General features: G+C 38.3%; 2 protein-coding genes across 3 annotated transcripts; one reads left to right on the top strand and one right to left on the bottom strand.

Moving 5' to 3' along the window:
* Window positions 1–21: 21 nt before the first annotated feature.
* Window positions 22–18,355, bottom strand: eif2a (eukaryotic translation initiation factor 2A). Of its 2 annotated transcripts, NM_001025170.2 has the most exon segments (14): window positions 156–326; window positions 674–739; window positions 2,488–2,601; window positions 2,682–2,795; window positions 4,287–4,861; window positions 7,807–7,923; window positions 8,512–8,656; window positions 8,742–8,815; window positions 11,344–11,426; window positions 11,683–11,782; window positions 14,303–14,421; window positions 14,509–14,580; window positions 15,289–15,358; window positions 18,321–18,355. In NM_001025170.2, coding segments are annotated over 14 exon segments (1,743 nt in total). In that variant the 5' UTR covers window positions 18,349–18,355; the 3' UTR covers window positions 156–260.
* An 832-nt stretch (window positions 18,356–19,187) lies between these two features.
* Window positions 19,188–22,475, top strand: serp1 (stress-associated endoplasmic reticulum protein 1). The gene is given in 3 exon segments (NM_200034.1): window positions 19,188–19,375; window positions 19,637–19,712; window positions 21,936–22,475. Coding segments are annotated over 3 exon segments (201 nt in total). The 5' UTR covers window positions 19,188–19,291; the 3' UTR covers window positions 21,977–22,475.
* Window positions 22,476–23,145: the final 670 nt, after the last annotated feature.

The following is a 23,145-nucleotide window of genomic DNA, read 5'->3' as shown; positions in this document are numbered from 1 at the left end:
GGCATAATAAAAGTCACGCCGTTTGAATTTCTACATTTTTATTTCGCATTTCAAGGTGTTTCTTTGTGCTGTACGTCACATTGCATAGCAATATTGCTTTTAAGAATGTAGTCCTTAATTTTTAGCCATGAACAAATAAGCAAAACAGGCTGTTGTTTATTGGACATGAAGAAAAACATCTCCATTCATTTTAATGAGAGTATGACAAAGCAAGGCTTGGAAACCAAGGATGACCAATGGGGAAAACTGGTACAGTGAGTTTATAATCCTAATTCAAGGTCTTCAAGCTCTTTCAACAGCTGGGCCTCCTTCTGCATCTTCTCAAGCTGTAAAAAAGGGGAAATGTTATAATTATGGTTTTAGCATGTTATGAAGGTCTTATGAAAGCTAAATCAAGGCATGATCATATTTTATTTTGGTAAAAAAAAAGTGTAATCTAGAGGCCTTTGTTTATCATATCTGAAAACTGGACTTTACTAGAACTTCTATGTTAAGCGGCTTTGACACAATCTACATAGTAAAATCACTTAAAAAATAAACATGAATTGAATTTAATTGAATTTAAGCCACTTCTGATACCAAATGATCAACTAGAAGTCAACTTATTACAAATTTATAGACGACAAGACTTTGTCGGGTAGCATATAAAAACATAACAATAAAAAGGTGGTACCTGGTTTTTTTGCATGACTTTTCCGGCAGCCTGCTGCTCCTTTAGTTCATCAATGGCTTTGAGTTTCTGCCAGATAAACAGAAAAATCACATTATTACATTAAAACATTGAAGAAGAATATATATATATATATATATATATATATATATATATATATATATATATATATATATATAGTATAGTACAAATACATTTTTTAGACTATTTACTCAAACAGCTAATAGTTGTATAAATAAAATGTTAAATATAATAAATAATGGATAATAAAGATGGGGAGGGCCAGGCAGTGGCGCAGTAGGTAGTGCTGTCGCCTCACAGCAAGAAGGTCGCTGGTTCGAACCTCGGCTCAGTTGGCGTTTCTGTGTGGAGTTTGCATGTTCTCCCTGCCTTCGCGTGGGTTTCCTCCGGGTGTTCTGGTTTCCCCCACAAGTCCAAACACATGCAGTACAGGTGAATTGGGTAGGCTAAATTGTCCGTAGTGTGTGAATGTGTGTGTGGATTTTTCCCAGAGATGGGTTGCGGCTGGAAGGGCATCCGCTGCGTAAAAACTTGCTGGATAAGTTGGCGGTTCATTCCGCTGTGACGACCCCGGATTAATAAAGGGACTAAGCCAACAAGAAAATGAATGAATGAATGAATGAATGAAAGATGGGGAAAACATTAATAAAAAATAATGAATAATAATAAAATCTCTATATTAAAATGACTAAAATCAAATAAAGCCAAATCCGCTTGTTAAGTGGTGACGTGTTTGTGACGTATGTATACTGTTTCCGGGTCTAAGCCGCCATTTATTTGAGTGGAGAAATCATTCGTTTATGATCACGTTTTATTCCTATCACACATTAAAGTTCATTTTATATAAAATCATAGTCTACACAACAATCTCTGGGCTTGCTGCATAAGAAATACCAACTTTTTAACAATTTATAAAACAATAAATCACTTTCTGGCCATCGGATATTAGGCATGGACAAATATATATTGCGATCGTGACTTTCGAATGTATTGAATCGCTTTGCAAACGTTTATTATTACCATTTCATGAGTCTCCCCATACAGTTGAATAGAGCGCTTGGACCCGGAAGCCGCTCCGCGTGACGTCACACTTAACAAGCGGATAAAAGTTCAAGTGAAGAGTAAACTAAATATGTTTTTCTTTCCCTTTAACCTTTTCACATTTTATATAATTATTAACTATTTAGTCATACATAAGACGACACAGTGGTTAGCACTATGGCCTCACAGCAAGAAGGTCGCTGGGTTGAGTCCTGGCAGGGTCAGTTGTCATTTCTGTGTGGAGTTTGTATGTTCTCCCCGCGTTGGCGTGGGTTTCTTCCGGGTGCTCCGCTTTCCCTCACAGTCTAAACCAGGGGTGTCCAAACTCGGTCCTGGAGGGCCGGTGTCCTGCAGATTTTAGCTCCAACTTGCCTCTACACACCTGCAAGGATGTTTCCAGAAAGCCTAGTAAGAGCTTGATTAGCTAGCCCAGGAGTGTCTGATTGGGGTTGGAACTAAACTTTACAGGACACCGGCCCTCTAGGACAGAGTTTGGACATGCCTGGTCTAAACACATGCGCTACTATACTAAACTATAGGTGAATTGAATAGACAAAATTGGCCGTAGTATATGAGTGTGAATGTGAGAGTGTTTGAGTGTTTCCTAGAACCGGGTTGCAGCTGGAAAGTCATCCGCAGTGTAAAAATATGCAGGATAAGTTGGCGGTTCATTCCATTGTGGTGACCCCTGATGAATAAAGAGACTAAGCTGAAGGAGAATGAATGAATGGTCATACATAATCAAATCAGATCACCTTTTTTAAATTCTTGATCTTCTTGTCCGTTTCTGGGTCTCCACAGCTTGAAGTCACATGACTGACGGGGGCGGGGTCTGCTGCTGGAGGTGGAGCTTCATCAGGCTTGTTCTCCTGTATTTACAGAGAGCATCTCTTAAAATATTCCTCAGTACGGTTTACACTAAATACACAAATCCTCAAATCACAGGTACCTGTTTAGCTGCTTTCTTTGCTTCTCGCCTTTTCTGGTTCTTCAAAGCAGCTTTAGACGGTTGCTTCTCTCCAGCGGCGCCAGGTTTCATGTTCTGCGGCGGCTCCTCTTCATGCTGTCAAAGAAATAATATTGTTATTATTCTCCACATTCATAACCCTGCCCCAAATCTGTGGCTGAATTAAATCCTATTTTTGATTCCTTCTAAATTTTGGGGTGCAATATTTGGGGCGAAATTAAAAAATTTCTGCATATTTGGACTATAAACAAGACAAAAATTCTGATTTATCTCCTTTTCTTATTCTTACTTGTGTTTGTGAATTTATGTACACTCACCGGCCACTTTATTAGGTACACCTGTCCAACTACTCGTTAACACAAATTTCTAATCAGCCAATCACACGGCAGCAGCTCACTGCATTTAAACATGTAGACATGGTCATAATGATCTGCTGAAGTTCAAACCGAGCATCAGAATGGGGAAGAAAGATGATTTAAGTGACTTTGAATGTGGCATGGTTGTTGGTGCCAGATGGGCTGCTCTGAGTATTTCAGAAATTGCTGATCTACTGGGATTTTCACGCACAACCATCTCTAGGGTTTACAAAGAGTGGCCTGAATAAAGTGGATATATCCAGTGAGTGGCAGTTCTGTGGGCGCAAATGCCTTGTTGATGCCAGAGGAGAATGGCCAGACTGGTTCCAGCTGATAGAAAGGCAACAGTAACTCAAATAAGCACTCGATACAACCGAGATTTACAGAAGAGCATCTTTGAACACACAATACCTCCAACCTTGAGGCGGATGGGCTACAGCAGCAGAAGACCACACCGGGTGCCGCTCCTGTCAGCTTAGTACAGGAAACTGAGGCTACAATTCACAAAGACTCACCAAAACTGGACAATAGAAGATTGGAAAAAGTTGCCTGCTCTGATGAGTCTCCATTTCTGCTGGCACATATTTTCTTGGCACACTTTGGGCCCATTAGTACCAACTGAGCATCGTTTCACCACAAATAACGCCACAACCTACCTGATTATAAGTGCTGACCATGTCCATCCCTTTATGACTACAGTCACAGTGACTTCCAGCAGGATAACGCGCCATGTCATAAAGCGTGAATCATCTCAGACTGGTTTCTTGAACATGACAATGAGTTCACTGTACTCAAATGGCCTCCACAGTCACCAGATCTCAATCAAATAGAGCACCTTTGGGATGTGGTGGAATGGGAGATTCACATTATGGATGTGCAGCCGACAAATCTGCAGCAACTGTGTAATGCTACCATGTCAATTGTCAATGTGGACCAAAATCTGTGAGGAGTATTTCCAGTACTTTGTTGAATCTGTGCCACGAAGGATTAAGACAGTTCTGAAAGCAAAAGGGGGTCCAACCCGGTACTAGTAAGGTGTACCTAATAAAGTGGCCAGTTAGTGAATATGACAGTATGATGTTATGTTTTGTTTCTACTTTTAGGTGTGACTTTTTAACATTTGTTAAGCATCTACAGATGAAAAAATAGACATTCTTGGCTAATTCCGGCACAAATTACAGTAATGTTGAGTAATGTGCATTTTCCCTGTAAACACATAAACTAAACTCACTAGTTTGGAGCTGGCGGTCTGCGGTTTGTTGCGTAGAGCCGGAGGTCGATACGCCTGCGCTGGTTTGGCTTCAGTGCTGCCCAGCTCACTCGGCAAAGCCTGGTATTTGACGGCCCGCTCCGGGAACACTCCAGCTGGAAACGGCTGCCACAAAACCTCCCAGAGCTCTTTGCCAGAAGGCGTCTCATGCTTGTACAGCACAGTCCCGGTGTAATGCCAGATCTTATAGCCATTGCTGACTCGCAGTCTGGGAGAGCAGGTCGCAGTGACTATATGTTCCCCGTCGGGACACCAGGAGAAATGTGTGGTGTCTTCAGCCTGGGGTTTGGACACTTGCTTGTATTTCTTTACATCCCAAACTTCCATCTGTCCTCTCAGGTTTCCAAAGCCAGCGAGGACTAGGATGTGGCCTTGTGGACTGTAGAAAGCAGCATTTCGAGGGCCGGTGCCGAAATCGAACACAGACTCACACTTGTTGTTGAATACGGTGGCCTTGGCGGGCATAAATCCATAAACCACACAGAACTCAGTAGAGTTGGGGCTCCAGGATACGTCATATATGGGGCCGTTCTTTGCTGGAAAAGACATCAAAAGTATTATTTTACTCATGGTAGTTATTTGGGATGCACGATATTGGAAAAACTGACATGACACCGAGATATGGAGTACTGTACAAAAGTCCTAAGCACTATAGACCATTTCAGTGTGGTGATGTCATGAACATCGCTGCTGAAAAATCCAGCTTAAAACAGCCTAGGCTGGTTGGCTGGTTTTAGCTGGTCGACCAGGCTGGTTTTAAAGGGGTTTTGGCCATTTCCAGGCTGGTTTCCAGCCATTTCCAGCCTGGTCTTAGCTGGTCAGGCTGGAAAATGAAACTACGGATACTGGAAGCCTGTGCTGGCAATTCTCCTGCGGTGTTGCTATCAGTGTGTGAAGAGTGGGAGAAGAGGGTTGCATTGACAATCCAACACAATGGGCAGCACATTGAACACGTTATAAGTGGTCAGAAACTTGTAAATAACTCATGAAAGAATAAAGTTACGTTAAAACCAAGCACACCATTGTTTTTCTTGTGAAATTCCCAACAAATTTCATGTGTCACATGACCCTCTTCCTATTAAAAAAAACAAAAGTTGGATCCAAGATGGCCGACTTCATAATGGCCACCATGGTCACCATCCATCTTGAAAAGTTTGCCCCCTCACATATACTAATGTGCCACAAACAGGACATTAATATCACCAACTATTCCCATTTATTAGGGTGTATTAAGGGTGGAGCCGAACCCGAATACGGTATTCGGAAAGGCACGAATAGCGTGTTTTGACGAATACTTATTTCGAACAAATACTTAAAAAATTATTTGTATTCGGGAGCAAGAAAAACACTATTTCAAAAAGCAGCGTTTCCTCATGAGACCACAGTGCATGCCCGCGTGAGTGAGTGAGTGAGTGAGTGAGAGAGAGAGAGAGAGAGAGAGAGAGAGAGAGAGCGAGAGAGAGACGCTCAGTCGGAGGGCGGGGCGGAAGTGTCTGGCACAATCTTCTCCACAGATACAGACAGTGAAGGCTCGGCTGAGCGAAAAAAATACTTTACTGCATCACTATTTTTGTTAAATAGATTTTTGTACCTTAATTGGGTTCCAGATGCAGTTTATAAACTTGTAGCGGAGTTTGATCGGGATCGGGAAGTTTGCAACCGGGTGCTCTGTTTACGCAACGTTAGCTCTGTTAGCGCGGTAATTTAGACAATAGACTGTTGACAGAGTAACATTAACGTTCGTTTATAAAGGTTAAAATGATGCTTGTGCTGTTGTGTCGAATAGTATGCACTTATGGGAGTTATATGGTTCGTCTACATTACTGTCTTTTGCAGACAGCAAGATATATGCTATAGGCTAGTTAACCTTAGCATAGCTTCCCGTCACTTTTTATTAACTTGAAACTCAAATACATTTGGGCACCTGAATAGAAAAAGAGTGAGACTGCTTCTGAGCCATTTCTTGGTCCTCCACCAGTCAAAAAAAAAAAACATGTTCTTTGTGGAAGAATTTTACAGTCAGTGGTGCTGCAGATAAAACAAACTGATACTGTAACGTTAAAATGTGTGTAAAAGTGAAATCGGCAGAGATATTAAACATCTGTCAACATCTCCTATGCATAATCATTCATTTCTTTTCGGCTAAGTTCCTTTATCAATCTGGGGTTGCCACAGTGGAATGAACCACCAATTTATCCAGCATATGATTTACGCAGTGGCTGCCCCTCCAGCTGCTACCCAGCACTGAGAAACATCCATACACTCTCTTTCACACACATTCAATAGGGACAATTTAGCTTACCCAATTCACCTGTATTGCATGTGTTTGGACTGTGGGGGAAACCGGAGCACCCGGAGGAAACCCACGCCAACATGGGGAGAACCCAGTCATGGCTCGACCCCACATGCACTAAAAGCATCCTCTCCTGATACTGTCTGTGAACCCCCCACAAGCATCAATCCCCTCAATCAGCACAGCTATGTTCTGCTAAATCCTCCACAAGCACCAAACCATCAACACAGCCACATTCTGCCCCAGCAAGTCAGTTTCAAACATAAAAAACAAAAAAAACAAACAAACTTTGTGTCTGTTTTGTGGCAGGCAGATGACAATAGCAGGGCTGTATCTTTTAGTATTATATAGAATACTTTTGTTCTGCCAGATCCCCCAGGCAGGGTTTATTTAGATTTATTTTAGTTAATATTAGTTTTTGGAATTCTGTCCATTGGAAAGAAGTTCTTTCAGAAGAAGAACAGTTTTTTGAAGTATTATTTGTTTTTATTCTGTCTATTCAGTGTCCTTCAACAAGAACGGTGGTGGTGGGGTTCATAATATTCACAATGGTATTTTATTAGTTGTTGGTTTAACCATGGATGAGATAATGGCTTCTATGTTATTTTCTTTTCAATGACGTCTCTTATCACATGTTCAAAAACAACAAACAATATTGCATATCTATAATTTATATAATGGGTATAATTAAACAATACTTTCACTATAATGTAAATTAGAAGTGTAATACAAAAAAATATATATTTTTGCGCCATTTTGAATTTTACTCAAATACAAATACAAATACTTTTCCCCCCTCAACAAATACAAATACAAATACAAATACCGGCTGCTCCGCACATCCCTAGGGTGTATCCATACAAATGGCCCACTCTGTATTTATTAACTGTTACAAGAGACAATTTATTCATATCCTAATGTTAAAATGGCTGCCATAACATTATTGATCAACATATGGACCTTTTTGGATTCTTAGAAGCTATGGAATATCAAAATGTATTAAAGGGAATACATTAGGACCATTGTTATTGTTTACAGTCTTCAAAATGGTCCATACCAGCTTTGTTGGCCTAAGACTTCACTAAAAGTGAATTCCCATTGCAGACAATGTGCACATTGCGATGTTGATGCTGAAACAATATATTGTGCAGCCCTAGTAGTTAATTACTAACTTAATATGTTACTTACGTAGCTGAACGACAGCACTTTCTCCATTGGTGGCGACGTAATGTAGCGTCTGCTCTCCATAATAAGAGGCTCCTGTTTTATCCACCTCTGTGCTGGCGGTGACAAGAACTGCAGTGGCTTTGGAAGACAATGCAAAACATTAATGCGTATGTGAAAACCTCTATTTAAGCAAAAATCACTTCCATAAAGGGTCTAATGTGAGGCAACATTGTGTGAATATATTCAGCCTCTAATGGTAAAAATTAATTAACTTTATTTTTTATCATCACACTTGATTAAAACAGTCTGCAAAAACACTTTGATTGACATTCTCCCTTCGTATGTGTCATCAGAGGGAAAGCCCCGCCCATTAGTGATGATCTCTCCTTCATTAGCATACCGTATCTACTGAAAAACATGTATTATAGACGTCTTCTGAGACATGTTTTTCAGATAATGTTAGTCCTGTTTTTAATCAGCCACTATGCTGACAGTCAGTTGTAGCTCCGCCCTCTTTTGAATTTGAATGCCCTCATCTCATTTGAATTTAAAGCGACAGTCACCAAAACGGCACAATTAGGATCAAAGCCTAAAAGGGTCCGTTTCAAAGAGTTAGAAACATTATTTGTGTAGAGTTTTGAGTTGAAACTTCACACTCTAGGCACACTCTTATTTTACATCTTGCATAAAGGGGCACAATAGGTCCCCTTTAAAACAATAATCTACCTTTTTTGTTCCACAGCATGTTGACTTTATCAGCCTTGAAAAAGCTCTTGTTTGCCAGAGCACATGTCGGACCTCCGAAATTGGGATACTGGTACAGACGTACAAAAGACGGAGCTCCTTTGCTTCCGGGAACATAAACGGCAACCTTAAGAAACACCAGAGAGATTATTGTACATCTGCGTGACTAAACCAACTGCATTAAGCGGGAATCTGTGAATGTTTTCTGATACCTTGCTCGGCTGTGATCCAGGAGACAGAGCAAACTCAGACACTTTCTGTAGGTGAAGCTTGTTGGCAATAACTTCTGCACAATAAAAAAAAAAATAGCACAGATTGCAAACTCAACGAGTGTTTCAAGCATTTGAATTTGTTTTTAACTAGTCTAAATTCTTATATTTTTATTTATGGTTGGGTGATATGATGATTCAGACTAGAATTTCCTTGACAAATCCTTCTTTGTGGGATGATTTTAAGACAAATATTTTTTCAAAAATTTTTTTATTATTATTTATGTACAATGTATTAATAAAGTTATAGAATATAATTCCAGTAATTGTTGTTTTTAACCTACAGAATCAGTGTTTATACTTAATGTATTGTCATACAATTATCAATATAATTTTATGTACACACTCTAGGCTATACACATTTTGTTCGGTACACCTTAAGGCTGATTAAAAATTCTGCGTCAAACACCGGCGTATGCTACAGCGCTGACGCATAGCCCTTTGCCGTGGCCGTCACTGACGTGCACCTCTCAAAAAATGTAACTCCACGTTGCAACAACGCGTAGCGCAAGCTCTGTGATTGGTCGGCTTGGTAGCGCTGACGAGTCGGGGCGGGACCGAGAGCCGCGCGCGAACCCAATGTAGCGATTGTTTACAAGTGTGGAGTCCCGTGATGGAGCTCTGGATGGAAAGTTTTGTTTTGTGTTTACCTCATAGTTAAAGTTGTTGCACGTCCGCCGGTTCCTGCCTCAAAATGAGCGAGTTTGAGCCACTTGTACATCCAGGAAGTGTTCAGGAAAAACAAAAAAGCAGCGAAGAAACTCGACACAGAGGAACATTTACACCTCACTGCCAACTAGCGTTTCGGAAGTGTTAATGCAGACCAACAGAGACAGCGCACAGAAGTATAAATGCACAGCTACGCGCGTTGCCTGCGCCGTGGGTTACGCCGGTCACTTAACGCAGAAGTATAAATCAGGCTTTACTAGTACCGGGTTGGACACCCTTTCGCCTTCAGAACTGCCTTAATCCTTCGTGGCAGAGATTCAACAAGATACTGGAAAGATTCCTCAGAGATTTTGCTCCATATTGACATGATAACATCACGTTGCTGCAGATTTGTCGGCTGCACATCCATGATGCGAATCTCCCGTTCCACCACATCCCAAAGGTGCTCTATTGGATTGAGCTCTGGTGACTGTGGAGGCCATTTGAGTACAGTGAACTCATTGTCATGTTCATCAGTCTGAGATAATTCACGCTTTATGAAAAGGCACGTTATCCTGCTGGAAGTAGATGGGTACACTGTGGTCATAAAGGGATGGACATGGTTAGCAACAACACTCAGGTAGGCTGTGGCTTTGACACGATGCTTAGTTGGACTAATGAGCTCAAAGTGTGCCAACAAAAATCTCCCCCACACTATTACACCACCACCACCAGAACCGCTGATACAAGGCAGGATGGATCCATGCTTTCATGTTGTGGGTACCAAATTCTGACCCGACAATCCAAATGTGGCAGCAGAAATGGAGACTCATCAGACCAGGCAACGTTTCTCCAATCTTCTATTGTCCAGTTTTGGTGAGTCTGTGTGAATTGTAGCCTCAGTTTCCTGTTCTTAGCTGACAGGAGCGGCACCTGGTGTGGTCTTCTGCTGCTGTAGCCCATCTGCCTCAAGGTTGGACGTGTTATGTGTTCAGAGATGCTCTTCTGCAGACCTCAGTTGTAGCGAATGCTTATTTGAGTTACTGTTGCCTTTCTATCAGCTGGAGCCAGTCTGGCCATTCTCCTCTGACCTCTGGGATCAACAAGGCATTTGCGCCCACAGAACTGCCGCTCACTGAGTTTTATTTTTATTTTTCAGACCATTCTCTGTAAACCCTAGAGATGGTAGTGTGTGAAAATCCCAGTTGATCAGCAGTTTCTAAAATACTCAAGACCAGCCCATCACGTTCAATCGATGCCACATTCAAAGTCACTTAAATCCCTTTTTCTCCCCATTCTGATGCTCGGTTTGAACTGCAGCAGATCGTCTTGACCATGTCTACATGCCTAAATGGATTGAGTTGCTGCCATGCGATTGGCTGTTCAGAAATTTTCGTTAACAAGCAGTTGGACAGGTGTACCTAATAAAGTGGCAGGGGAGGGTATATTGTACCTCAGATTTGTGAAAATCATTCATTCATTCATATACTTAATGGATTTGTAATGTTTTGTATTGACATTAACAGTAATTTAAATTAACAATTAACTTTCTGCTTTGTAGTAAACAAGATTGTGAGAAATAGATTTGACATTTATTATGCTGATTATCTGTTTTTCTGTGATTTCTTTTCTTTTTTTTTTGCCCATATCGTTCAGTCAGCCGTATATTCACATTACTTGCAGGCTACACAGAATAGGTTCATATCCCAAATTAATTCAACAGAATACAGGATTCATTAAAACAACCAAGAAAAAGCTAAACTACTAAAAACAATATTGTTAATTCTTGAAGAAATAGTGAGCTTTTATACATTCAGATGAACATAAACATGCCCATGTAATTCATCACTCATTTAAAACATAACATGCACAATAAACAAAGCAAACAATGTCTCACCAAAGTTGTTGTTTTCAAAAAAGTGAAGCTCATTATTGACATTTCGAACAGAAATACTTTCATCGTCTGCCCAGCTTGGACACCTGTAAAAAAAACAGACGTTTTACAGTTACAGACAGAACAGAAATACACTGACAATAATACAAAAACTCTAAGTTAGCATGAAATAGAAGTTGTGATCGTGTTTTCCTCTCCATCTTGATGTTAAACCAAGTGAAACAGCTTCACAAACAATTGTAGGCGGGGTCTGATTTTGTCCAATAGGGATTGATTAGATGGTTTGCTATTAGTGCAAATGACAATTTGATCCCGCCCCTCATGCCATCAAAAGTCACGAACCATCCTGTCATCTTCTTCTGATAGAAAGCTTTCATGCAGGCGCCTGTTTGCAAGTCCCAAAGCTGCAGGTTTGCTTCTCCTTGAGGGTTATCCTGCGTCTCTGAAAAATAAAGCTGCTATTAAGTGGTTTCCTCTACATTGCTATTTATTTGTAAAGAGTGTTTTATGCATTTCGAAGGGGTCCAGGATGATAGCTTACTTCCAGAATGTCTTTTTTCAAATAAGAATTAAATATTTTGAGCTGTGGTAATAAATAATTTGAACTTCAGATGGCGCTCTAGTTTCTCTAGGCTAGTTTTTAACATAGCACTTGGCTAGTTTCTAATAGCAGACAGCGCTCTAGGCTAGTTTTTAACAGTGAACTGCGCTCTAGGCTAGTTTTTAACAGCAGATGGCGCTCTAGGCTAGTTTTTAACAGCGGATGGTTCTCTAGGCTAGTTTTTAATAGCAGATGGTGCTCTAGGCTAGTTTTTAACAGAGGATGGTGCTCTAGGCTAGTTTTTAAACAGCAGATGGTGCTCTAGGCTAGTTTTTAAACAGCAGATGGTGCTCTAGGCTAGTTTTTAACAGCGGATGGCGCTCTAGGCTAGTTTTTAACAGCGGATGGTGCTCTAGGCTAGTTCTTAACAGCAGATGGTGCTCTAGGCTAGTTTTTAACAGCAGATGGTGCTCTAGGCTAGTTTTTAACAGCAGATGGTGCTCTAGGCTAGTTTTTAAACAGCAGATGGCGCTCTAGGCTAGTTTTTAAACAGGAGATGGCGCTCTAAGCTAGTTTTTAAACAGGAGATGGCGCTCTAGGCTAGTTTTTAAACAGCAGATGGCGCTCTAGGCTAGTTTTTAACAGCGGATGGTTCTCTAGGCTAGTTTTTAACAGCAGATGGTGCTCTAGGCTAGTTTTTAAAAGCAGATGGCGCTCAAGGCTAGTTTTTAAACAGCAGATGGCGCTCAAGGCTAGTTTTTAAACAGCAGATGGCGCTCTAGGCTAGTTTTTAACAGCGGATGGTGTTCTAGGCTAGTTTTTAACAGCGGATGGTGGTCTAGGCTGGTTTTTAACAGCAGATGGCGCTCAAGGCTAGTTTTTAAACAGCAGATGGCCCTCTAGGCTAGTTTTTAAACAGCAGATGGCACTCTAGGCTAGTTTTTAAACAGCAGATGGCGCTCTAGGCTAGTTTCTAAACATAAGATGGCACTCTAGGCTAGTTTTTAAACAGCAGATGGCGCTTTAGGCTAGTTTTTAAAAAGGAGATGGCGCTTTAGGCTAGTTTTTAAACAGCAGATGGTGCTCTAGGCTAATTTTTAAACAGGAGATGGCGCTCTAGGCTAGTTTTTAAACAGCAGAAGGCGCTCTAGGCTAGTTTTTAATCAGCAGATGGCGCTCTAGGCTAGTTTCTAAACAGGAGATGGCGCTCTAGGCTAGTTTTTAAACAGCAGATGGCGCTCTAGGCTAGGTTTTAAACAGCAGATGGCGCTGAAGACTAGTTTTTAACAGAGGATGGCGCTCTAGGCTACTTTTTAACAGAGCTCTTGGCTAGTTTCTAATAGCAGACAATGTTCTTAGGTTTTTTTTGTTTTAGTGTCTAGTTTTTAATAGAAGACAGTTCTCTAGGCTACTTTTTAACAGCAGATGTTACTCTGGGCTAGTTTTTAACAGCAGACAGCGCTCTAGGCTAGATTTTAACAGCAGACGGCACTGTAGGCTAGCTCTTAACAGCAAGTGATTCTCTAGACTAGTTTTTAACAGAGCTTTTGGCTAGTTTCTAATAGCAGTAGGCTAGTTTTTAGTAGCTGACAGCACTTTAGGCTACTTTTTAACAGCATATGTCACTCTAGGCTAGTTTTTAACAGCAAACGGTGCTCTAGGCTAGCTTTTAATTGAGCTCTTGGCTAGTTTCTAATAGCAGACAGCACTTTAGCCTGGTTTTTAACAACAGATGACCCTTTAGGCTAGTTTTGAACACCAGATATTGCTCTAAGCTAGTAACAGAGCTCTTGGCTAGTTTCTAACAGCGGACAACATTCTAGGCTATATTTTAAATACAGACAGCAATCTAGGCTAGTTTTTAACAGCAGATGCCACTCTAGGATACTTTTTGAAAGCAGGCGGTGCTCTAGGCTAGTTTTTAACAGAGCTCTTGACTAGTTTCTAATAGCAGATGTCACTCTAGGCTAATTTTTCACAGTAAACAGTGCTCTAGGCTAGCTTTATTGGGCTCTTGGCTAGTTTCGAATAGCAGACGACATTCTAGGCTTTTTTAACAGCAGATGGCAATCTATGCTTGTTTTTACCAACAGATGGTGCTCTAGGCTTGTTTTGAACAGCAAATGGTTCTCCAGGCTAGTTTTTAACAGAGCTCTTGGCTAGTTTCTAATAGCAGACAGTGCTTTAGGCTAGTTCTTAACAGCAGATGGCGCTCTAGGCTAGTTTTTTGACAGCAGATGGCGCTCTAGGCTAGTTTTTAAACAGCAGATGGCACTCTAGGCTAGTTTTTAAACAGCAGATGGCGCTCTAGGCTAGTTTTTTTAAACAGCAGGGCCTCTCAAAGTCAAACAGGCCTGTAACCACTGAAGGATGAGTAAATGATGACAGAATAAGATCTTATCATATTTTATAAGGTCATACTGGTGTATTGCTGCCAGGTGGCCAGAACTTTATTCAGAGGTGAGAATTCCAGAGCGGTTGTTTTCGGTAAATCAAAAGACTTCACCAAATCTCCAGAGGGAACTTTGAGCACAGTGACCCTACCAAACACACAGAGGACAGAGGTTTACACAAACACCAATCCTTACTTTTTACTGATGAATACATTTGCATTGCTTTATACATACTGTGAGCCATTGCACCATGCAAACAAGGTGCCGTCATTGCTGAACGTCATGTATCTGCCTTGCCGGTCATCTCTGAAAAGAAATGATAGTTATCATCAGTGTCTTATACATTTCTAAGAAACAAGTAATGCATTACTTAAAAAAAACAAGTAATACTATTTGAGTTGCTCTAATTATTTTATAAAAATTATAATTTTTATGTGTTTTTTCTAAGGTAAATGAAGGTGTAGGTTGTATATATTGTTAATGGCAGAGCTCCTCTCTTTAATAAAAGAAGAAAAAAAACTATTCAATTAAGAAGTAACTCAAAAGTAACAATGCATTATTCATTTTCCTTCAGCCTAGTCTCTATTTTCGAGGTCGCCACAGAGGAATGAACTGGGACAACATGCAAACTCCACACAGAAACGCAGTGCTAATCATTGTGCCACCATGCCATCCTAATGTTTGATTAGTAATATGCATTGCAAAGATCTTAATTTGAGCAACTTTAAAGGTGATTATCTCAATATTTTTTATGTTTTGATATTGAATAGTTTTATCTCAGCCAGATTTTGTGCAGATAACACTTGCATCAGTGGAAATCTTATTTATTCAGCTTTCAGATGATGTATGGGTCTGTTTAAAAACGTACCCTTATGACTGGTTTTGTAAATACAATTTTTAATACATTTTGTAAAAATGTATTATTATTATTATTATTATTATTAAGAAGAATCTAAAATTAATAAAGCAACAAAGTGTTTGTGTGAAAATGAAACAGAAAGTGCAATAACTGACCTCTGAAAAGCAGAGCTTTCCTGACAGTTTGGAGGTCCGTGCAACAGCAGCGTACCATCTGATCCTCGCACTGTTTGGAATAAAACAAAAGTTATTAAAAAGTCTTAAACGCTAAGAACAATGTTGTATTTTGATAGTCGTTGGCTGCTAATATGATTTTGCCATTAAGAATTTGTCAAGAATACTTTAATAAAATTATATTATTAAGGAGAAGTTTAAATGTGCAAATATAAAACCAACTTTACCTCGATAGATTTTTTGAGCGCATCATTCATGCTATTTATTTACTTATGTAAATGTGTGTAAATATATAAGCAATTTATTCAGTTTTTATTTTAATTTCAGTAATATTACTGAACACTAAACTAATGTTGATATCATTTATGTACAATACAGTAAGTAAAGTAATATGTTCTGTCTTTTAGTACTTATTTATTATATGAGAAACTTGATTTGTTTACCAAACAGCTGGTTCTAATATGGAATTTGCATTAATGACAACACACACGTATATTCATAACCACAAACAGGAAATAGAGCTGCGCTATTTTTTATTTGTTAATGTCTTGCGGGCGAAAAGTTTGTTGTAACGCACACGTTACTGAGCATGTACAGAGTAAAATATTACTGAAAATGTATTAGTAATGCCACTACTGCATTACAGGAAACATTACTGCGTTACAGGGAAATGTATTATGTATGTTACTGTAATACATTACTTTTGTATCGCAGTACTCCCAACACTGATGATTTAAGTACAATACAGATTGTAAGGTAATATTTTTAGTCTTTTAGTAGATATATTATATGAGAGATATGCTTTGTTTACCAAACAGCTGGTTCTAATATTGGATTTGCATTAATAACCTGAAATAAAAGCTTATTAAACGTAGTTACTATACTCTCAAAGCCATTCATGCTAAAACATGTAGATTTTGTACAAAATTCTGCAAATAAATAGCAAACAACTTCATCAGAATCTGTCAGGCCCTGCCTTTAACTAATTTATTGAGATAAAGTTGGTTTTATATTAGCACATTCATTCAGTGAGAACTTGTGACCTGCTCCCCATATTGTTTACCATGGTACTTTGGATATTCGGTCTGAAATCACATGTAAGCATGACTTCAAAACAACATCAGCACTATCTATTTGACTGTAAATATTGGTGTACTTTGATAGAAATTGGCTGCTAATACGATTCCACTATTTAGATTTAGTAAATAATACATTTCTGACATTATATTACTAAGGAGAAAGTCCAAAAGTGTGAATATAAAACAAACTTTACCTCAATCAATTGCTGAGCCATCATTCAGTCTACTTTTTTACTTATGTAAGTGTGTGTAAATATATAGGCTATTTATGCAGTTTTTATTTTAATTTCAGTATTTTTACTGAATATTACAGTAATGTTTATATGATTTATGTACAATACAGTTTGTAAAGTAATATTTTCTGTCGTTTAGTAGTTATATTATATGAGACCTGCTTTGTTTAACAAACAACTGGTTCTAACATGGGATTGTGGGCAAAAAGTTTGTTGTAACACACGCGTTACTGAACATGTACCGAGTAAAATATTGCTGAAAATGTATTAGTAATGCCTTACACTACTGCGTTACGGGAAAAACTAATATGTTACTGTAATACATTACTTTTGTATCGCAGTACTCCCAACACTGATGATTTAAGTACAATACAGATTATAAGGTAATATTTTTAGTCTTTTAGTAGATATATTATATGAGAGATATGCTTTGTTTACCAAACAGCTGGTTCTAGTATTGGATTTGCATTAATAACCTGAAATAAAACCTTATTAAACGTAGTTACTATACTCTCAAAGCCATTCATGCTTAAATATGTAGATTTTGTACAAAATTCTGCAAATAAATAGCAAACAACTTCATCAGAATCTGTCAGGCCCTGCCTTTAACTAATTTATTGAGGTAAAGTTGGTTTTATATTAGCACATTCATTCAGTGAGAACTTGTGACCTGCTCCCTATATTGTTTACCATGGTACTTTGGATATTTGGTCTACAATCACATGCAAGACTTCAAAACAACATCAGCACTTATTTGTGCAGTTTTTATTTTAATTTCAGTATTATTACTGAATATTACAGTAATGTTTATATGATTTATGTACAATACAGTTTGTAAAGTAATATTTTCTGTCGTTTAGTAGTTATATTATATGAGACCTGCTTTGTTTACCAAACAACGGGTTCTAACATGGGATTGTGAGCGAAAAGTTTGTTGTAACACACGCATTACTGAACATGTACCGAGTAAAATATTACTGAAAATGTATTAGTAATGCCTTACACTACTGCGTTACGGGAAAAACTAATATGTTACTGTAATACATTACTTTTGTATCGCAGTACTCCCAACACTGATGATTTAAGTACAATACAGATAGTAAAGTAATATTAGCTGTCTTTTTAGTAGATATATTATATGAGTGACTTGCTTTGTTTACCAAACAGCTGGTTATTACGACTTCAAAACAACATCAGCACTATCTATTTGACTGAATATTGGTGTACTTTGATAGAAATTGGCTGCTAATTTGATTCCACTATTTAGATTTAGCAAAAAATATATTTACGACATTTTATTATTAAGGAGAAAGTCCAAATGTGCGAATATAAAACAAACTTTACCTCAATAACTAATTTAAAGTACGTTTGGTTTATAAAGCTGGCTTCAAACAGTTTATTCTTAACTTATTACAAGCACAAACACATACACAACAGAGAAACATTTAATCAGCGGCTTAATATGATAGAGATTTTGAAATATTTCACATTGCTTATAGTGCATTTGTCCAAAATAACGTTACTAAACATTTCTGGCGCATATGACAGACTTATGAGTGAGCCGATGTCTGTGTATGTCTGCAAACCGTGAGAATACATGACGTGCGAGTTATTAAATAACATGATCGCCATCTCACATTGATCATGTATATTTACGCCAATGAAATGAGCTTAAAATGCACATTTTTGAGCGACAACTCACCTGCTAAATGAGGTGTGGGGGGCGCCATTTTGAAACGGAAGTACGACAGCGTGTAACGTCAGAGAATTCTGCGCCGACGTCACTGGTTCATGAGTTGACGACGTGTAAAATGCTTTTTTTTACTCTCTATGGTAACATATCAAAGCAAATTAAACAAGTCTCGACTTTAAACATAATATGGAATAGTTTTAAAAAATATATATAATTTATATTTTGTTGGACAGGTTCGTAAAAATACGAATAGTTTAGTAAATAATATTAGAATAGTAAATTAAAATCATGTTTCCATGATTAATGATAATAAATATGGCAAAATATGCATTATTGCATGTTAATATATATTTGCGATGAAAAACAATCTTCCTTCAAGTTAGCGCTCCGTCAATTTAAATGCATTCAAATCCCCAATTTATTTTAATTATTAACATTTTAACATGTATGAACAATAGACGGTATGAATATTCTCGTCAGTAACGTTTATTTAATTATAAAAAAAACAAAATATATATATATTTATTTATTTAATTAATTTCTTCTAAAAATAAACGACAGCTATGATTGGTTCCCCGTCTTCAGCGATGATTAAAGTATCACTTACCACGCGATAATAATTCTATGATTAAAGCGTCTTTGATATCAATTACACACTAAATAATGACAGTACGTAACTTTATTACTCATTAACAAGAAGTTGTACATTGAAAATAACCAAATTAGAAACAAATAAATAATAATGGAATTCAAGCGCGGGTTAAGCTCCACCCATTATTTGTCAATCATGCGACGCTTTTATTCTCTTTCAAAGCGTCCACGTCTCGTGGGTGGAGTGAGTTTCTCATATGCACACGTAGACTAAACCAGTTCATCAGTCCGAAATCACACGTCAACTGATCACAAAGCCTCCTGGATCTTCAACAGCCTGAACTCATCTTCGTCTTTTTGCTCTAAAAGCGACTAAATAATCCTAAAAGATGGTGGCCAAACAGAGGATTCGCATGGCGAACGAGAAACACAGCAAGAACATCACTCTCAGGGGAAATGTGGCCAAATCCACGGTAAATCACAGCTTTTACCCATCTATGGATCTTACTTTGGTGATTATTTGATGTAAAATGTTATTTTGCTGCTTTATTTGCGTTGCTGTAAACGCTAGCCCTGTATATTCATGTTAGATCACACTGGGTAGCTGTTTAATCGACTATTATCGTTGATTAGATAAGGTTTAATGTGTTTATTTGGCCTTATTTATTTTCTTGACACGTTAACACGTAGTTTAAGTCTTTATTAATGTGCTAATGTTCATATTTTCTCATCAGAGAGGCACTCAAGAAGAGAAGGCAGTGGTGGGACCGTGGCTGCTTGCCCTGTTTGTCTTTGTAGTATGTGGATCAGGTGAGTTTACAACCCAAAAACACACATTTTCATGATTGAAATACACTAAAGTGATCATTATTTGAGTTTAATGATTAATTTTTTTTATTCAAATACTCAATCAGCAATAAGTTTGTTTCGTTAGTCTGTTTATTAAAGTAACAAACTGCATATATGACCACAGACAACATTAAAATGACTATCATTTCATCCTACTCAATATTGATAAAGTATTTTAAAGTCATTATTAAGCTAGTTTCATAATATTTGATCATTGATAAAGGGAAATTAATGCGCACTATATTTATTTAAAAGTGCAAGTTTTTAAAACTATACCTTTTTCATGTGCGTTTGCATCAATTCATTGTTAAACAGAAATAACTAACGCCAGAGTACCCGCAGGGTCCTAAAAGCATTAAAAAAAGTCTTAAATTTGATCATCTCAAATTAAGGCCTTAATGGCCTTGAAGTTGGTATACAAAGTTTTAGATTCCGTTACAAAGGTCTTATTTTATTTATTTTTGCCATTCCTAGGATTAAAGTTCATACAACAACAAAACTAACTGTTACTAATGTTGGCTAAGTATAAAATTCATGTAGCATGATGTTGAGTGCATCCTGAGCTCCACGTCATTGCAGAAAGTGCGTCACCGTAGCTTTGGCTACTATGGCTAGGGAGGCGAGAGCGAGAATTTTCAACACTCCAACTACTTAAAAACACAGAAACTGTATAATTTCACTGCGTATGTTTTCTGGATAGTCTTTCACTGACACTTACAGCAGAAGCTCCTCCTTCACTGCGATTGAGAGAATGGAAGTAAACTCTATTTCTCTCTCGCTGTGGCCCATTTGGACTCCTGACGTGACTTTTCCTCTCCTCTTGGCTGTTAAGGCTGATTTATACTTATGCGTCAAACGCACGCATATGCTACACCGCTGACGCATAGCCCTTCGCCGTGGCTGTAGGCATCGCTGACGTGCACCTCTCAAAAAATGTAACTACACGTTGCAACAACGCGTAGCGCAAGATCTGTGATTGGTCGGCTTGGTAGCGCTGACGAGTCTGGGCGGGACCGAGAGCTGCGCGAATGGTGCAAGCCAGATGTAGCGATTGTTTACAAGTGTGGAGTCCCGTGAAGGAGCTCCGGATGGAAAGTTTTGTTTTGTGTTTACCTCATAGTTAAAATTGTTGCACGTCTGCCGGTTCCTGCCTCAAAAATGAGGGAGTTTGAGCCACTTGTACATCCTGGAAGTGTTCAGGAAAAACAAAACAGCAGCGAAGAAACTCGACACAGAGGAACATTTACACCTCACTGCCCCTAGTGTTTCGGAAGTGTTAATGCAGACCAACAAAGACAGCGCGCAGAAGTATAAATGCACAGCCACGCGCGTTGCCTGCGCCGTCGGTTACGCCGGTCACTTGACGCAGAAGTATAAACCAGGCTTTATAGCGATACTTCTTGATAGAAAGAAATCTTCCGCAAGAATATATTTCCGAATGGTCTGTAAATCTACTGAATGGGTACTTAGTTGGCATTGAATTTCATTAGAAATGGTATTAAAAAGGTCTTAAAAGGCCTTGAATTTTGTTTGGAGGATCCCGGGGGTATCCCGAACATGCAATTTCTTCTAAAATCCCTATAAATTGAATTTCCTCTCAACAATTGGTCAATACACAGTCCTGTATCCTGATTAAGGGTGCTTTCACACCTGTGAATCAATTCAGTTGTTCCGAAACAGAGATTACAGTTGTTACATTGTTGCTCTTTGCTCTTGGAGCGGTTCGCTTTCACACTGCAAAGTTTCTAATCGGACCAAAATAGCTAAAACAAGTCACGTGTGAGTAAACTCTCCTCACATTGGTCAGAGTGTCAGGGTTTATTTTGCAGCGTCCCGCTCAGCTGTCAGGAGAGGTGGTGGTTTGGTGGTGATTGACAGGGTGCGCGCACGACGTGTCTGAAGAGAGATGCTGTGGGGAGGGGTGAGAAGGGTGCGCGACGATGCCTATTTGAGGACCGGGAGGGAGACGCGAGATTACCGGGAGATCATCACTCGTTTGCCCTGTTCACATATGCCAAACGAACCGCGCTAACTGAGCAATCGAGACCATTCCGAAACAAAAGTGTAGGTGTGAAAGCACCCTAAGACTGCACCGCATAATAGAGGCTACACATAGGAATGCTAAAACAAGACCCGAATGTAAATTATTCAGTTCTCTAATCTTATTTTTCTGTCTTTCTCCAGCGATATTCCAGATCATTCAGAGCATCAGGATGGGAATGTGAGATGAACGGTCATCAGCAGTGTACAGCAGTGTGTCCTTCTTTTTCATGGCTTGTCTGAAGATCTCGACCATTCCGCTTCTCTTATTTAATCTTTCTACGTCTCAAGGTTTTTTTTTTCTCACCACAACACACATCTCCTGTGCCTTACTCAAAAGCTGGAGGAACATTCTCTTCTGAAACATTCCAGTGTGGGATTTCTATTAACATTGCTGCAGAATCCATGCTGTCTGAAGCAATAAACTCAAGACTTCGAATGAACTTTTTTCTGTGGAAAAACCCCCCTCATGAAATGCTGCGTTATATCTTCTGTGTTCTAGGTTTTGGACCAGTTCGTGTTACTTGTTAGCAATATTTGGTACTATGCACCTTTATTGGATTTTCCTCTATATTTAGAGCTGAATATGTGCTCTTTGACTGTTCGCTCAAAGAAATGAAGGTCCACATGTTGAGTTTTAAATGTAGAGTACGTGGAAAAATAAAGAAAACATGACAACTAAAATGTCTTATTTTTATTTAATTATTTTTGGTATGTGAAAACGTGTGACTTCACTTGTTCATGAGCTTTTTAAAATTTTTTTAGAGTCTATGGTAAAATGCCAAAACAAATTAATATTTTATACGCATTATTGGCTAAGTCCGATTATCAGAAGAGAATTTCTTGAAAGTATTATTGTTTGTGTCTTATTACAGATTTAAGGGCTGTATTTAGTGTGGGATGTTTTATAAAAGTATTTTGATATATTTTTATTAAATATATCAATTTATTAAATAAATTATATATATATATATATATATATATATATATATATATATATATATATATATATATATATATATATATATATATATTATAAATATAATATAAAAAAGATATTTTTTATATTTTTATTTTGATAATATTTTTATTTTTATTAACAGTTTGTTTTAAAAGACTCGTACGTCTTTTAACATTAAAACACATTAATAAAAGTGTATTTTAAACTGATGCAAAAATTCTTGCGTTGTTAGAATATTGTGGTAATCCTTGATTTTAATTCTATTGATGTACTATACAGTGTGTGTTTTAATTGCTTCATTAAAAGAACTGTGTTAAGGGTTTTCTCAGTAGAACACTTGGTTTTATAACTGACCAATAGGGGGCAGTTTGCATTTATATAAATTGAGTTTCT

This window comes from Danio rerio, chromosome 18 (assembly GCF_052040795.2).
Source record: "Danio rerio strain M-AB ecotype USA chromosome 18, GRCz13ab, whole genome shotgun sequence".
Classification (NCBI taxonomy): Eukaryota; Metazoa; Chordata; class Actinopteri; order Cypriniformes; family Danionidae; genus Danio; species Danio rerio.
This window is presented reverse-complemented; position numbering and strand designations above follow the sequence as displayed.

What these genes read in the sequence shown, in the direction of transcription:
- eif2a (XM_087292637.1), bottom strand. Translation starts at nt 11,717, where the DNA reads ATGAAAGCTTTCTATCAGAAGAAGATGACAGGATG. An exon ending in CAGAAGAAGATGACAGGATG is followed by an intron (nt 11,427 to 11,682) that starts GTTCGTGACTTT and finishes TTTTTTTTACAG; the next exon opens with GTGTCCAAGCTGGGCAGACG. An exon ending in AGATCAAGAATTTAAAAAAG is followed by an intron (nt 740 to 2,487) that starts GTGATCTGATTT and finishes TTTATCTGGCAG; the next exon opens with AAACTCAAAGCCATTGATGA.